The 17502-nt window shown below is 46.9% G+C and overlaps 1 protein-coding gene across 1 annotated transcript in view; it reads left to right on the top strand.

The window, feature by feature from the left end:
- The window catches only part of MEI1 (meiotic double-stranded break formation protein 1), a gene marked incomplete at both ends in the record, with an annotated part of 81435 nt that overhangs the window by 20652 nt on the left and 43281 nt on the right, over positions 1-17502 (top strand). The window contains 7 exons of the mRNA XM_080704775.1: positions 119-233; positions 2139-2255; positions 3247-3346; positions 3471-3605; positions 10038-10152; positions 12935-13026; positions 13729-13870. Of these exons, the coding sequence (XP_080560901.1) occupies positions 119-233; positions 2139-2255; positions 3247-3346; positions 3471-3605; positions 10038-10152; positions 12935-13026; positions 13729-13870 (816 nt within the window). The remainder of the gene's footprint in view (positions 1-118; positions 234-2138; positions 2256-3246; positions 3347-3470; positions 3606-10037; positions 10153-12934; positions 13027-13728; positions 13871-17502) is intronic.

Raw genomic sequence — 17502 nt, 5'->3', positions numbered from 1 at the left:
ATGTATTGCAGGAGGGGACAGAAATGAATTAGGCTTGTGCCCTAAGGCAGTCTCAGGCTGGGGCCTCTGATCCTGTTTAGTGGTGTGACTAGGTCACTTTTTCTACCTGTTTCTCCAGTTTCTCCTCTCCAGAGATGAGACCCTGCAGGTGGCTAGTGCCCACTGTATGACCGCGGTGTTGGTCCACTCCCCAGCGAAGCATGCCCCAGCCTTCATCCATGCCGACATCCCAGGTAGGAGCCCTCTAACCTTCTCCTCTAGGAAACCCAGAGTTTTTGTTTTGGTGGTACTGGGAATTGAACCCTGGGGCATTCTACTTCTGAGCTATACCCCCTGCCTTATTTTATTTTGAAACAGGGTCTCACAAAGTTGTAGAGGGCCTCACTAAGTAGCTGAGGCTGGCCGTGAACCTGTGATCCTCCTGTCTCCGCCTCCCACGGACTGGGATTACAGACATGCACCACCATGCCTGGCTCAGACTACAGAGTTCTGATTGGAGGCCTGAGGGTCATAGCAGTGGATCCCTGACTGGGGATCTTTGGTAACTCACACTGAAGAGATGGGTGGGTGCAGGCCCACTTATATGTGAAGCAGGCTTCATAACTTCTGAATCTTCTTCCTACAGATTTCTTGTATGACCTGGAACAGTTTTTTATTGATTAATTTTTTACTGATTTTTGTAATTTTTTACTGATCTTTATAATTTATTTGACCTTCTAGGATTAAAATCCTAGTGTGGGGTGGTGGAAGGACCTGCAGACTGCCTGGGAACTAATGTTTCTCCAGGACCTGTTAGGAGCTGGGAAATATCCCTGGGGTACTTAGAAATGTTACCACGTTTAGGTCTTCATTGTCTTTTTTACATTTTTTGGGGGTGCCAGGGCTGTACAAGTGCCTTTGTCAGTGGAGGCCTGAGCACGACTTGGAGGCAGCTTTGTGTGACGCTGGTGGATTTGACATTGTGTCCTTTCATTCTGTTTCTCTCCTGTGCTGTTCAAGGAGACACCTTCCCAGAGTCCATCCTGCTCCCCTGTGCCTTCCTGTGCTATGTATTGCAGGAGGGGACAGAAATGAATTAGGCTTGTGCCCTAAGGCAGTCTCAGGCTGGGGCCTCTGATCCTGTTTAGTGGTGTGACTAGGTCACTTTTTCTACCTGTTTCTCCAGTTTCTCCTCTCCAGAGATGAGACCCTGCAGGTGGCTAGTGCCCACTGTATGACCGCGGTGTTGGCTACACCAACACCGCAGTCAAGCTAAACAGCACTCTACCCTACCGAGCTATCCCCAGCCCAACTTTGTTTTTTTTTTTATAGATAAGGAAATTGATACTTTTAAGAAAAGATACAAGTTGGGCGCGGGCGTGGTGGCGCACACTTGTAATCCCAGAGTTCGGGAGGCTAAGACCAGAGGATCGCGGTTCATGGACAGCCTCAGCTACTTAGTGAGGCCCTCTGCAACTCAGTGAGACCCGGTTTCAAAATAAAGAATAAAAAATAGGGCAGGGAGTGTAGCTTGGAGGTAGAATGCCCCTGGGTTCCATCCCCAGATCTGCAAAAAAAAAAAAAAAAAAAAAAAAAAAGAAAAGAAAAGAAAAGAAAATATACAAGCTTATTATGTATATGGAAGCAGTCATAATTACCCAAGAGCCCCATATGATTACAAGCCTCTTTTTGTATGGGGGATGTGGGAATATGGAGAATGTAGCCATTTTGAGGGGTCTACATGATTATGGAGGGGAGCTGGAGCTCACAGAAGGGGATTAACTGGTTTAAATCTACAAGGCTATTCACTGGCAGATATGGGATATAAAATCAAGTGTCTCTGACGCTAAAAGCATTTTTCTGCATCATGCTGCTTGCTACCCATCTTGAGAAGTAGTGCCTAAGCTCCAGTCCCTCCTCTGCCATTGACTATGCCACTCTCGGGCCTCAGTTTCTCCATCTGTTAAAGAGAAGAATTTAGACGGGAACCCTGAGGACGCGTTCCAGGTTTCTCTGTAAATCGATGACCTTGTCTTATGGAGAGTGTGGATGGAGGTCGTATCAGGAGTCACATGCGGAACCAATCCAAGGCCTCATGTTAGTTACAGGGGCGTGGTCTCACGCTGTCAATTACCATTGTCCCCCTCTCTCCCTGGCAGAGTTCCTCTTCGAGCGCCTTTCCTCTTCCAGTGAAGTGCTCGTCTGGTCCAGCTACAACTGCTTGATCCTCCTGGCAGAAGAGCCACTCTTCTTTTCCAAGTGCCACACGGTGTATGGTTGGTAGCGTCGTCCTGCACTAGCTGTGGGTCTTGTTTGCACCAGTTGGAAGCTGGGTTGCAGCCGCAGTGATGGGGGCTGCCCTCTCCTCGAAGGGGAGTGCTGTGTCTGGACGTTTCCACCAGCCCAAATCATTACCAGATCTCTTATGCAGACACCCAGAGCCAAATGGCTCCGCTGTTTACTGATTAGCAGAAATACCTAGGTTTAGACTCTTCAGCAAGGGAAGGGCACACCGCTTAGCCACTACATGAACTCCTGTTGCACACGAAGGACACCTCTACACTGTTACTTGGCGTTGGGTTTAGTTCCTCACAGGCCTCAGGTTTCTGCCTACTTAATTAGTCCCTAAGTTTTGTTAATTCATCCTTTCAAAGTTTCTTGAAACTGTCCCTTCTTCGTACGTACTAACGATGCTCCTTGGGACCTTCTCTATCACATCCGTATTTTTAGAGTAAGCTCATTCCATCATTCATTCTATATTTGGTGTTTCTAGTCTATCTATGCTAGCCACAGGGGTAGGACCTGTGGATTTGGAAAGGCATATAACGTGGTCCTTGCCCCCAAGAAGCAGAGATGTCAACAGGCGATTTCAACGCAAGCTGATTAGACCTCTCCTGAAGGGAAGTGCCAGGACTGTGGGAACTCAGGGGAGGTTCACACTCTGCCCAGTGGCTGAGGGAAGGCTTCCCCGGGAGCAGGTGTCCACCTGATTCTTTAGGGAAGAATGGGAGTATGCCACGCAGAGAAGACTAGCTTGGTCAGCAGGCATTTGCTCCCAGGGCCTGTGCTGGAGCTTGTACTGGGCACGGGGGAAACAGATGCGCCAGATGAGAGCCTGCCCTTGAAGATCTCATAGTCGGTCCCCATCGGCTCAGCCTTACCAAGGTCCCTCTACGAGAGGCCTCCGGCACGTCGCCTCTCCCGGGTGGGCAGTGAGGGACCCACAGAGCACTGATCCCTGGCCTCTGGCCTGTCATCCTGGGATAGGGATCGAGGCGGTGGTGAGGAGCCTACAGCAAAGCCTGAAGCTGACCCACACAGAACTGCACAAGCAGGGCCTGCTGCTCTTTGCGGAAATCCTGGCCCGGTGAGCAAGGCGGTGGAGCGTCAGGCCCCCGGGAGCCAGGCTGGAGAAGGAACCGTGAGCTTTTATTCCTCCTGGGGCTGGGGAGTGGAGTTTATGTACTCATTCCTGGCCTACCATTTCCCAGGCAGCCCGAGGAGATCAGACTGTTCACGAGCTCGGCCAGGTGCGCAGATGCCTGCCGGGCCCTCGAAGAGGCGGTGAGCAGCCCCGTGCTGGAGGTGGCGGCCGAGGCGCTGAAGGCCTCTTCTGCCTTTCTGAGGTGAGAGACCCTGACGCTGGCTTCCCACCACTGCGCGCCCAGGCGCCTATCCAGGCCGGGAAGCGTCCAGGGACACTTTTAGTGATTTCTTTTCTCTACTGTCTTTACTTTGTTCTCTTTCTGGAACTGTCACTTAGATGTCAGGTATCCTAGATTGATCGTCTAATTTTGTTTTCTGACAGTTTTTTTATCTTTTTATCACTATATCTGTTTTTTCATCTGTTTATCACCAACTTCTGGGAGGTTTTCTTGATGTTTATCTTTCAATCCCTTTATTGACTATTTTATTTCTGTTTCTATGCTTTAATTTGGAAGAGCTCCTTCCAGTTCTCTGCATGTTTATTTTCATAGCATTTTACTCTGTATTTATCTCATGGATGTAATTTTTTTTATCTCTCTCAGAAGGGTTTTGTTGAAATATTTGTTTTCCTTCCTAGTCTCCGTTACGTTGCTTCTTTGATTTTTATGTCACTTTCATTTGGGAAGTTTTTCTCAGCTGTCTAATGGTCTTTGGCTGTCTTCTCATCTTAAGGACGAGGCACTAAAACGCTCACGGGAAGTTTGCACGGGGCTTGTGGGTTTCATTACATAGGAGCTGCCTGGGCTCTTTACTTGGGGGAACCCTCATGTCAGAATCTGAAAGTCAGGCTGGCCAGGTTACCAGAGGGGGTTCAGCTTGGGAATTCTGAGTTCCGGGGCTACAAGTGGCCTCTCAACATTCACAGAGTGAACCTCACTTAGTCTCTTGTTTTCATAAGTACCTTCTGTCTGAACAATCTAGAGACCCTCTATTGACCTCCAGAGAGTAAGTCTCCAGGCTCCTGCCAGGCTTTGGGGAAGATCAAGTGCTTTGTTATACAGAGCTTCAGGGAAGGAGCTGGGAATCCAATTGCTTTTAAACAGATCTGTGACCAGTTTTTCTTCTTTTCTTTTCTTTTCTTTCTTTTTTTAAATTTTTTTGGTACTGGAGATGGAACCCAGGGGCATTCTACCTCTGAGCTACACCCCCAGCCCTACTTTTTATTTTTGAAACAGGGTTTCACTGAGTTGCGAAGGGCCTCACTAAGTAGCTGAGACTGTCCCCAAACCACAGTCCTCCTGTATCAGCCTCCTAAATGCTGGGATTCCAAGCGTGCGCCACCACGTCCGGCTCACTTTTTCTATTTTTGATCGAGGCTTTGCTCCGTTCCACGTGTACTTGGGGCTACTGCTCCTTAGGCTGATATGCTCCATTATCTGCTCATCAGATAACATTGGAAAGTATCCTAGATCTCTGCTTCATCTGTTTAGTAGGTGGCTAATTAATAGTGCACAAAGTAATTTTTATGAAGAGGTAAATCTACAGTAACTCTAAGATTTACAGATTTTCCAGAAATTTGGAAGTGGCAGGCTTTGGAGAGAGAACTGGCTTGGGGAGCGAAACTTGGAAAGGCATGTGGAATGTCAGATTAAAATTACATTTACCCTAAACTGGGCATGGTGGTACATGCTTGTAATCCCAGTAGTTGAGAGGCAGAGACAGGAGAATTGCAGGTTTGAGGCCAGCCTCAGCTACTTAGTGAGGCCCTCTGCAACTAATGAGGCCCTCTGCAAAAAATAAAGAATAAAATAGGGCTGTGGGAATAGCTCAGTTACACACACACACACACACACACACACACACACACACACATATTTCCCTGTCGGGCATGGTTGGCACATGCTTGTAATCCCAGTATTTGGGAAGCTGAGACAGGAGGATTGCAGTTTGTGACAACCTCAGCTATTTAGGTCATCTGCAACTCAGTGAGACCCTGTTTCAAAATAAAGAGTTAAGCCGGGCGTGGTGGCTCATGCATGTAATCTCCGCGCTTGGGAGGCAGAGACAGGAGGAATGTGCAGGTTCAAAGCCAGCCTTGCTGGCTTAAGAGACCCTGTTTCCAAATAAAAATATAAAAATATAGGTCTGGGAGTGTAGCTAACAGGTAGAAGGGTTTCCAAAAAAAAAGAGTAAGCCGGGTGTGGTGGCGCACACTTATAATTCCAGCATTTGGGAGGCTGAGACTAGAGGATTGCAGTTCGTGGACAGCCTCAGCTACTTAGTGAGGCCCTCCACAACTTAGTGAGACCCTGTTTCAAAAATAAAGAATAGCCGGGCGTGGTGGCGCATGCTTGTAATCCCTGCGCTTGGGAGGCAGAGACAGGAGGATCGCGCAGGTTCGAAGCCAGTCGCGCTGGCTTAAGAGACCCTGTTTCCAAATACAAAAAAAAGTATAAAATATTTCTGGGAGTATAGCCGGAGGTAGAAGGGCTTCCAGGAACCCCAGTACCACCAAAACAAAACAAAACAAAAAAGAACAAAAATAAAGAATAAAAAATAGGGCAGGGGGTGTAGCTCAGAGGTCAAATGCCTCTGAATTTCATCCCCAGACCCGAAAAAAAATAATTACATTTCCAGCTGGGCGTGGTGGCCAGGAGGATCGCGCTGGTTCGAAGCCAGCCATGCTGGCTTAAGAGACCCTGTTTCCAAATAAAAATATAAAATAGGTCTGGGAGTGTAACCAGGAAGTAGAAGGGTTTCCAGGAACCCCAGTACCACCACAAAAAAAAAAAAAAAAAAATTACATTTCCCTGTCTTTCCTTTTGTCTTATTTTTTTTTTTTTTTTTTTGGTGGTCCTGGGGTTTCTGGAAGCCCTTCTACCTCCAGGCTACACTCCCAGACCTATTTTTACTTTTTTTTATTTGGAAACAGGGTCTCTTAAGCCAGCGCGCGCGGCTGGCTTCGAACCTGCGCGATCCTCCTGTCTCCGCCTCCCAAGCGCGGGGATTACAAGCGTGCGCCACTACGCCCGGCTTGTCTTATTTTTAAAAATCTATCTCTTTAAGCCAGGCGTGGTGGTGCACGCTTGTAATCCCCGCGCTTGGGAGGCGGAGACAGGAGGATCACGCAGGTCCGAAGCCATCCACGTGAGCTGGCTTAGGAGACCCTGTTTCCAAATTAAAAAAAATGTAAAAATAGGTCTGGGAGTGTAGCCCGGAGGTAGAAGGGCTTCCAGGAACCCCAGTAACACACACACACACACACACACACACACACACACACACACAAATCTATCTCTTTATTTCTTCTATTCTTCCTCAGGTTTAATGAAAGCAAATAGCCCTCTGACCCTGTCTCCATTTCCTAAAGGAACCTAATTTGAACTTACTTTGCTTAAGTTTTGGTAATTATCTTCCTAAACCTAAAAAATGCACTTAGAATATTGTTCTTTCTGTGTGTGTGTGTGTGTGTGTGTGTGTGTGTGTGTGTGTGTGTGTATGGTACTGGAGATTGACATTCCACCTCTGAGCTATACCCTCAGCCTTTTTATTTTTTGTTTTGAAACAGGGCCTCACTAGGTTGTTGAGAATCTCGCTACAATGGTGAGATTGTCTTCAAACCAGCCATCCTCCTGTCTCAGCCTCCCAAATACTGGGGTTCCAGGTATATGCCACCACACCAGGCAATGCTGTCTATTTGATGATTTAAGGCATTATTCAAGCCTGGTGTCATGATACATGCTTGTAATCCCAGTACTTGGGGGGCTGAGACAGGACGATCACAGATTCAAAGCCAGCCTTGGCTATTTAAGAAGGCTTTTAGTAACTTAGTGAGACCTACGTCCTAATAAGAAATAAAATTGGGTTGGGTATAGATTTTGGAGGAAGAATATCTCTGGGTTCAATCCCTAGTACCAAAAAAAAAAAAAAAAAAGACATTATTCATTGACTTTTCAGGTAGAAAGATCAAGATTGAATTAGCTCTAGTTTGGTGGCACAGGCCTGTAATCTCAGCAACTCAAGAGGCTGAAGCAGGAGGGTAGCAAATGTGAGGCTGAACTGGGCAATTTAGAAAGCCCTTAACTTGGCCGGGCGTGGTGGCGCACGCTTGTAATCCCCGCGTTTGGGAGGCAGAAACAGGAGGATCGCGCAGGTTCAAAGCCAGCCACGCTAGTACAAAGCCAGCCGCGCGCTGGCTTAAGAGACCCTGTTTCCAAATAAAAATGTAAAAATAGGTCTGGGAGTGTAGCCTGGAGGTAGAAGGGCTTCCACAAACCCCAGTACCACCAAAAAAAAAAAAAAAAAAAAAAAGAAAGCCCTTAACTCAACATAAGAAATAAAAATAAATTGGGGCATTGCTCAGTGGGAGAGTGGCCCAGGGTTTAATCCCCCGTACTGTTAAAAACAAAACAAAACAACAAAGATCTAATTAGCTTATTTTATTTTTTGAACTGGAGATTGAACCCCGGAGCATCTTACCTTCAAGCTATACTCTCATTCTCTTGTAGAAATCCCCTGGAATAATTGACCCAATGCCAAGTAGGGTAGAAAAGAGGAAGTTTATTATATTAGTGAGGTGGAGTTAGGATAACTCCTGAAAACTTTTGGCCTGGAGCTCCACATGAGCTTCCATTTTATAGATTTGTAACAAATGGCGGAAGCAGGCAGGTGGGCTTACAGAAGTTGAACCGTGACAGCCATTACAGGCTCACTGAGGAATTTGGTTAAGAGGAAGGCAAGAGGGGGAAATTCCAGAGCAGGCCACTGACCTATGTGACCTTCTACAAGCCGGGTATGACCTTTACGTATGTACAGGTGGTTCCCTGGATATCTGGCTTTATTGTAGGCCCCTTGTCTGTAGTTACATTCTTTTGCTGTATGGGAAAGGGGTAAGTTTCTTCCTTCCATTTTAGTGACTTATTCTTCTACCACAATTCCTTTTTTTGTTGTTGTTTTTTATTTTGAAACAGGGTCTTCCTAAATTGCTGAGGCTGTCCTTGAACCTGCAATCCTCCTGTTTTAGCCTTTCAAGTACTGTCACTTGAAGCAGGCCTCCCATTTGCTTCCCACTGCCCCTGTTTTCTATTCCTTCCTTTTCCCTCCCTTCTACCTCTCAAAGTCAATTAGTTGTACCTTTTATTTTACCTTAATAGTTGTTAACATTTATAGTCTCTTCTGTAACCATATTTATTTAAGTCTATGATTTGACTCCAGGTTGGTTCTAAAAATTGAAATGGAAAATGGCATTTACATTACAATGAGTTCAACTGTCTCCCTGCCCCCTTTGTCCTTCCCTGGATTTGCATCTCTAAATCTGGGGCAGGAATCCCAGGGTGGGTGAGATGAGGAAAGCAGGAGGGTCCCGAGGGCAGGAGTAAGCCCAGTGTCAGCCCGAGGGTCCCCGCAGTGCTGGCAGTCTCCGAGGAGGTGGATGCCAAGAGGAGGACCACAAGCACCTTCAGGCGGGTGGTGATATTTAAGCTGTGCTAGGAGGGAGGAGGAGGATGTAGGTTTGTGGAAGACAATGTTAGCAGAAACACGTGGGTGGGAAACCATAGGGATTGCTGAGGGTACAGCAATCTCAGGTAACGGGGACTCACTTCTCTGAACCCAGGGATGCTCTACCTCTGAGCTACATCCTCAGCTCTTTTTATCTTGGGACTGGGATCTCATTAAGTTAGATGCTGGCCTCAAACTTACAATTTTTCTCTCTCAGCTTCCATAGCTAATATTTATAAGGGCATGCTATATATCAAGATTATGCTAGCCGGGCGTTGTGGCACATGCTTTTTCCATGTAATCCCAGCATATGGGAGGTGGAGACTGGAGGATCGTGGTTCATGGACAGCCTCAGCACTTAGTGAGGCCTTTTGCAACTCTAGTGAGACCCTGTTTCAAAATAAAGAATAAAAAATAGGACTGAGAGCCGGGCGTGGTGGCGCACACTTGTAATCCCAGCATTCGGGAGGCTGAGACCTGGAGGATCACGGTTGGCGGGCAGCCTTAGCTACTTAGTGAGGCTCTGCAACTCAGTGAGACCCGGTTTCAAAATAAAGAATAAAAAATAGGGCAAGGGGTGTAGCTTGGAGGTAGAATGCCCCTGGGTTCCATCCCCAGACCCACAAAAAAAAAAAAAAAAAAAAAAAAAAAAAAGGATTTTGGTGCGTATTTGGCATATATTAGCTATTTTTTTTTTTTTTTTTGGGTGGTACTGGGGAAGGAACCCAGGGACCTTCTACCTCAGTGCTATACTCCCAGACCTATTTTATATTTTATTTGGAAACAGGATCTCTTAAGTCAGCTGGCTTCGAATCTACGTGATCCTCCTGTCTCAGCCTCCCAAGTGCGGGGATTACCAGCCTGCGCCACCACGCCCGGCTCTATATTAGCTAATTCGAGCCTTAGAATCATTCTATGAGGAGCACACTATTATCTCTCACTTCATAGAAGAGGAAACTGAGAGATAGAGAGGGTAGGAATGTGCACAAGTAGTAGCTGTGTAAAGACTGGAGCGATAATTTTCATTAGGTCAGACCCCGTGTTCTAAGTTGCTACACTGTCCCCTGTTGCTAGAAAGCCTAGGGGCCCTGGGTCGGCCTCCCCTGAGCCTGCTCTTGTCTCTCTGCATGCAGGAAGGACCATCAGAGCGCCCCGCCTGTGCAGTACAAGGCGCTGCGAGCCTTGCTTGAAGCCATGCTGAGCCGGTGTGTGGAGCTTTTGCAGACCCCGTTGAACAGGAGGCCCCTGGTCAGTGTACTGCAGCCTGCTTCTTCCAGAGCCCCTGCTCTGATACGCCTTTTAGAGAGATAGTATGTTTTCTTACCTTCATAGGCCATTTTATAGTTTTTTTCTTGTGTGCACACACCTACAACGAGATGTTCTTTTTCCCAACTGCAGAACTGTGAGGTTTAAAGATTACTGTCTCCATTTTTACAGATGAACATGAAGCCACAGGGATTACATAATTTTTCTCTAAGGTGAAAATTAACAGGTACCTGAGCCTGGCTAGTAAATCAAAGAGTATCTGTACCCGATGTATTACACACTACGTATATCATCCAAGCAGGTCTGGTGGACAGGCTCACAAAATTATTTAAGGCTGGATTCATTGGAATCTTAGAACAAATTTGACCAGTATGCATTGTGTTGTAATCGTTGCCCTCCCATTTTATGCGGTACTGGGGATGGAACCCACGGCCATTCTACCTCCAAGCTATGCCCCAGCCCTATTTTTTTATTCCTTATTTGAAATAGGGTCTCACTGAGTTGCAAAGGGCCTCACTAAGTAGCTGAGGCTGTTGGTGAACTGCGCTCTTTCTGTCTCAGCCTCCTGAGTGCTGCGATTACAAGTGTGGGCCACCACGCCTGGCTTTATTACCTCTCTTTGTGTATGTGTGGTACTGGGGATTGAACCTAGAGGCATTCTAACTCTGAGCTACACTCCCAGCCTCATTTTTATTTCCTATTTGTTTTTTTTAAATGCAACATAAACTTTAACAAAAGTAACAGAAAAATATGGAACACTTCACAAATTTATGTGTCATCCTTATTCAGGGGCCATGCTAATCTTCTTGGCATCATTTCAATTTTAGTATATGTGTTCCCGAAGCGAGCACTTATTTTTTATTTGGAAACAGGGCCTCATAAACTGTGGAGGGCCTCACTAAGTAGCTGAGGCTGGCTTCAAACCTGCAATCCTTCTGTCTCATACCCCCAAGTACTGGGATTAAAGGCAGGCACCACCACGCCTGGCTAGTCATCGCCTCTTAGTGCTCCGTGAATGTAACGTATCAGGAGAGAGCATCAGTTGTGGATGCTGATTTTTGTCTTTCAGGAATAAATGAGTTTCTTGTTCTAGAACCACAATGTAGGCATTACATACAGTTGGGCTAAAGTTCACCAGCCTGGTCAGAGTTCTTTGCATATAATAGGCCAGGAGTCCATCGTGTGATTCTCAGGGGAGACAAGGGGCTAATGTTTCCCCTCCACTATTTTATTTTATATTATTTTTGTGGGTCTAGGGGTGGAACCCAGGGGCATTCTGCCTCCAAGCTACACCCCCTGCCCTATTTTTTTTTAATATTTTTATTTTGAAACAGGGTCTCACTAAGTTGTGGAGGGCTTCACTAAGTAGCTGAGTCTGTCCGCAAACTGCGATTCTTCGGTCTCAGCCTCCCGAATGTTGGGATAACAGGCATGCGCCACCACGGCTGGCTTCCCTCCACTATTTTTTTTTTTTTTTTTTGGTGGTACTGGGGTTCCTGGAAGCCCATCTACCTCTGGGCTACACTCCCAGACCTATTTTTACATTTTTATTTGGAAACAGGGTCTCCTAAGCCAGCGTGCGCGGCTGGCTTCGAACCTGCGCGATCCTCCGTCTCTGCCTCCCAAGCGCGGGGATTATAAGCGTGCGCCACCACGGCTGGCTTCCCTCCACTATTTTAAAAGAGCTAGGCAAAGCCGGGCGTGGTGGCGCACGCTTGTAATCCCCGCGCTTGGGAGGCAGAGACAGGAGGATCACGCAGGTTCGAAGCCACCTTCTCTGGCTTAAGAGACCCTGTTTCCAAGTAAAAATATAAAAAATAGGTGTCTGGGAGTGTAGCCCAGAGGTAGAAGTGTTTCCAGGAACCCCAGTGCCACCACCACCAAAAAAAAAAAAAAAAAAAAAAAGAGCTAGTCAAGCTGGGCATGGTGGCGCAAATTTGTAATCCCAGCATTCGGGAGGCTGAGACCAGGGGATCACGGCTCACGGACAGCCTCAGCTGCTTAGTGTGGCCCTCCACAACTTAAACCCTGTTTCAAAATAAATAATAAAAAAAATAAGGGCAGGGTGTGTAGCTTGGAGGTAGAATGCCCCTGGGTCCCATCCCCAGACCCGGCAAAAATAAAAAAATTAAAAATTAAAAAAAAAATAAAAGAGCCGGGTGTGGTGGTGCACGCTTATAATCCCTAATATTCAGGAGGCTGAGACTGGAGGATCGTGGTTCGCGGACAGCCTTAGCTACTTAGGCCCTTCGCAACTTAGTGAGACCCTGTCTCAAAATAAAGAATAAAAAGCTGGGCGTGGTGGCGCACGCCTGTAATCCCGCGCTTGGGAGGCGGAGACAGGAAGATCGCGCAGGTTCGAAGCCAGCCCCGCTGGCTTAAGAGACCCTGTTTCTAAATTTTAAAAAAAGTACAAAAATAGGTCTGGGAGTGTAGCCCGGAGGTAGAAGGGTTTCCAAGAACCCCAGTACCACCCCCCCCCCAAAAAAAGTAAAGAAAAATAAAGAATAAAAAATAGGGCAGGGTGTGTAGCTCAGAGGTCAAATGCCCCTGGGTTCCATCCCCAGACCTGCAAAAAATAATAATAAAATAAAAGACCTAGTCTTTTAGATTTGCAAGGATATAACCAAGATCCTGGGGAGAGTTAGGTGTCCGTGAATGGCAGACTGCGGTGTAGGTGGGGGAGGCCCATAGTCATCCAGGCATGGATTGGGACACAGAGTCGGTACTTGGCCTTTAGCTTCCTCTCTTCTCCTCCCCTCAGGGCCATCCCGGCAGCAGAGAGTCAGATAAGGCCATTCTTCGCAGGGGAAAGTTTCTCCTGAGTGCTCTGGAGGGTTTTAGAAATGCCTGCAGGTGAGGAGCCCTGGTGGTCTGCGGCAGTAGTGCAGAGGGTCAGGCCGAAGGGATGCAGACAGCATTCTAGAAGCAACACTTGATGTCTGAGGCTCTGCTCCATAAAGAGGACTTGGGCTGGGGCTGCGGTGGGATGTGTGGAGGGGTCTGAGGGCAGGTCGTTGGGTGGGATGTGCCTAGAGATCCTTCCTGGTGAAGTCTTCCTGGTGCTCTGCCATGAAGGCACCTTTGCTCCGCCCCACAAGCAGTCTAGCACTGCAGGTATACACAGTGCAGTTCACATCAACCGCTGTTGCTGTTTCTGCTGGGCCAGGCCTGGTGTTAGCAGAGGAGGTAGAAAGGTAAATCAGAATGACTCCTGATCACAAGGAGTTCTCAATTTCTTGGGGGAGAGACATTTTGAGTGTACATATGTGGAATTTATTAGGTGGTCATGAATCCCAGTTAGCATAGGAAAAGGCAGAGAGCTGTAAATAGCAGATAGCACGAGATACGCGGAAGAGTTGGGTATGATGGGGAGCGGGACCGGGGTGGGGGTGGGGCGCGTCCCAGATCTGGTCCTTCCTCACTGAGGTCTCCTAGATTCTCCCCAGATCTGATGGTGGGGGTACCTCCCTGGATCCTGAGCCCAGGCATCGTCTGGAAGGTGTTTCCAACCCCATGTTGCCCAGGTGGCAGCGGATTCACATATTGATTTTTCAGGTTGGTGGTGGAATTCCAGGATGAGCCTTTGGCCCAGGAAAACCCCTTCACAGCTCCTAGCGCTGAGAAGGAAGACACCCTGGAGGCCTTCTCAGAATTTCTTCTCAGCGCCTGCGACTCCACGTGTATCCCCATGGTGATGGTGAGTTCCTGAGCCACAGGCAGCAGGAAGCTTGGGGAACAGAGGCGTGTGAGGGCACCAGGCCGGGGTGTGGGGCAGCACTACTCACGCGGCCCTTAGGCTTTGCCATCTTATTCTTTCAGCCACCATTCCTTTGATTTAAAAATGAAGTATAGTTGGGCGCGGTGGCACACCTTGTACTCCCCAGCATTCGGGAGGCTGAGACAGGAAGATCGCGGTTCACGGACAGCCTCAGCTACTTAGTGAGGCCCTCTGCAACTCAGTGAAACCCGGTTTCAAAATAAAGAATAAAAAAATAAATAGGGCAGGGGGTGTGGCTCAGAGGTTGAATGCCCCTGGGTTCCATCCCTAGACCCCCCCCCAAAAAAAATAAAAATGAAGTATAAGAGCTGGGCATGGTGGCGCATGCTTGTAATCCCCTTGCTTGGGAGGCGGAGACAGGAGGATCGCGCAGGTTCGAAGCCTGCTGTGCTGGCTTAAAGAGACCCTGTTTCCAAAAATAAAAAAGTATAAAATAGGTCTGGGAGTGTAGCCCGGAGGTAGAAGGGCTTCCAGGAACCCTAGGACCACCAAAAAAAAAAAAAAGAAGAAGAAGTATAAGGCCAGGCGTGGTGACACAAGCTTGTAATCCCAGTACTTACAAGGCTGAGACAAGAAGATTATGCAGGTTTGAAGCCAGCCTCAGCTACTTAGTGAGGCTCTCAGCAACTTGGTGAGAGCCTGTTTCCAAAGAAAACCTAAAATTAAAATAGGTCTTGGATTATAGCCTGGAGTAGAAAGCCTCTGGGGGTTTCATCCCCAGCACCACCAAAAAAAAAAAGTGTAAGCCGGGTATGGTGACGCACACTTGTACACACTTGTAATCCCAGTACTTGGGAGACTGAGACAGGAGGATCACAGGTTCGTAGTCAGCCTCAGCTACTTAGTGAGGCCCTCTGCTATTAGTGAGATCCTGTTTCTAAATAAATAATAAAAAATAAGCAGCGCATAGTGGTACATGCTTGTACAACATTTGGGAGGCTGAGACAGGTGGATCACGGTTCGAGCCTCAGCTACTTAGGCCCTTTGCAATTCAGTGAGACCCTGTTTCAAAATGAAGAATAAAGCCGAGCGTGGTGGCACATGCTTCTAATCCTCATGCTTGGGAGGTGGAGACAGGAGGATCGTGCAGGTTCGAAGCCAGCCGCAAAGAGACCCTGTTTCCAAATAAAAATATAAAAAATAGGTGTCTGGGAGTGTAGCCTGGAGGTAGAAGGGTTTCCAGGAACCCCAGTACCACCAAAACAGCAACAACAACAAAAAACCAAAAACAAAATAAAGAATAAAAAATAGGGCTGGAGGTATAGCTCAGAGGCAGAATATACCTGGGTTCAATCTCTAGTACCGTAAAAAAAAAAAAAAAAAAAAAAAAATATATATATATATATATATATATATATATATATAGAGAGAGAGAGAGAGAGAGAGAGAGAGAGAGAGTTTCATTATATAACTAATATATATCCTGAAGAAAAAGTAGAAAGCAGTAACAATAAGATTATACATAGGTAATGTTTATGATGTGATAAATGCTTTATATTCATTGCCTAATTTTTCTTTCCTATGGTCCTGGGAGATGGATGCTAGAATCTCCTGTACTTTTTCTTTTCCTTCCTTTCCTCCCTTCCTCTCTTTCTCTTCCTCCTTCTCCTTCTCCTCCTCCTCCTCCTTCTTCTTTTTTTTTTTCTTTCTACTAAGGATGGAACCCAGGGGCCATCTACATTCAGGCTATACCCCTAGACCTATTTTATTATTTATTTGGAAACTGTCTCACTAAGCCCCTGAGAGCCTCACTATATTTCTGAAGCTGGCTTCGAATACTCTGATCCTCCTTTCTCGGCCTCCCAAGTAATGGGATTACAAGCGGTGCCACCACTCCTGGCTTCCCTTCCTTCCTTCTTCTTAGTAATGCCCAGGAGCAAACCTAGGGCCCTGCATATGGTAGACGAGCTCTGTACTGCGAAGTCATATCCCCAGCCTCTTACCTGACTTTTAAATGAAGATACTGTACTCTTGCCATTGCAAAGCAAGTATATGTGGTGTTGAGATTGAACATACAACTTCAGTTTCTCTGACTTTTCTTGTGTCTTTCTACTGATTAACAAACAGAGGTTTGAAGCCAGGCTTCAATAAGGCATACGTCCGTATGTTCTATAAAGTGAGAGGTGACCGCTCTGAAGAGAAACCTGGTTCTACAGAGCTTGTCTGGAGCTGACCTGTGATGGAGATGGTCCATCGTAGGAAGAAAAGGGCTCAGAGCTGTTAACTTTCTGAGGTCACCTAGAGTCCTCTCTTGCTGGAGGTCTGGGCAGCCTGCGAGCTGTGAAGAGCCCCGTTGGTTGGGGACAGCACCTCCTAAACATCTCCAGGGAGCAATAAGTAGCAGCAGGAAGGCCCTCGGCTCTGTGGGGAGAGCCTCTTTTCCTTGAAGAAAACATTCCTTGGTACTCCCAAATCTGCCATGCCACTGGGTCTAAAGGCAACTTGTTGCCAGGTACGCCTATAATGGTGGTGTGTGCCTATAATCCCATTACTTAGGAGGCTGAAACAGGAGGGTTACAGGTTCAAGACCAGGCTCAGCAATGTTGTAAGGCCCTCTAAAACTTAGTGAGATGCTGTTTCAAGATATTAATAATAATAATAATAATAATAATAATAATAATATAGAGCTGGGTGGCTGGGTGTAGTAGTGCATGCTTGTAATCCCAGTATTTGGGAGGCTGAGACAGGAGGGTCGCAGTTTTCAGACAGCCTCAGCTACTTAGTGAGGCCCATTGCAACTCAGTGAGACCCTGTTTCAAAATAAAAAGGAATAAAAAATAGAGCTGGGGGTGTAGCTCAGAGGTAGAATGCCCCTGGGTTCCATCCCCAGTACTGCATAAAAAAAAGAACTGGGGGTGTAGTTCAGAGATAGAATGCCCCTGAGGTCAATCCCCAATACTGCAAAACGAATGAAGGAATGAATGCATACAACATGCTAACAGTGAGACATGGGGCCGGCACGGTGGTACAGGTGGTGCAGAGAGCTGCAAGTTTGAGGCCAGCCTTGGCAACCAAGCAAGATCCTGTCTCAAAATAAAACACATCAAGGGCTGAGGGTATAGCTTGGAGGTAGAATGCTCCTGGGTTCAATCCTCAGAACCTAAGAAACAAAACAAAACACCAAAAAACAAAACGAAAAAACGGTGAGCCTAGGGTAGCTCTGTGGTTCCTCCTCTGTTCTGCCTTCTAGATCTGTGAGGCTTTTGGACTGGACATAGAAGTAGATCAGAGAACTTTCCTGTATATCATGTGTTTTCTTTAATAAGCACATATCGCTGTGTGTGTGTGTGTGTGTGTGTGTGTGTGTGTGTGTGTGTGACTAGAGATTGAACCCAGGGGCATTCTCCAAGATACCCCCCTCAGCCCAATATTTTTATTCTTTATTTTGAAACAGGGTCTCACTGAATTGTGGAGGGCCTCAGTAAGTAGCTGAGGCTGGCTGCGAACCTGGATCCTTCTGTCTCAGCCTCCCAAGTACTGGGATAACAAGCATGCACCACCACACCCAGTTTACTTATTGCTATTATAATAACTTTTTTTGAAAAGAAAAA

Source organism: Muscardinus avellanarius (genome assembly GCF_963383645.1).
Source record: "Muscardinus avellanarius genome assembly, chromosome: 11".
NCBI classification, from domain to species: domain Eukaryota; kingdom Metazoa; phylum Chordata; class Mammalia; order Rodentia; family Gliridae; genus Muscardinus; species Muscardinus avellanarius.
This window is presented reverse-complemented; position numbering and strand designations above follow the sequence as displayed.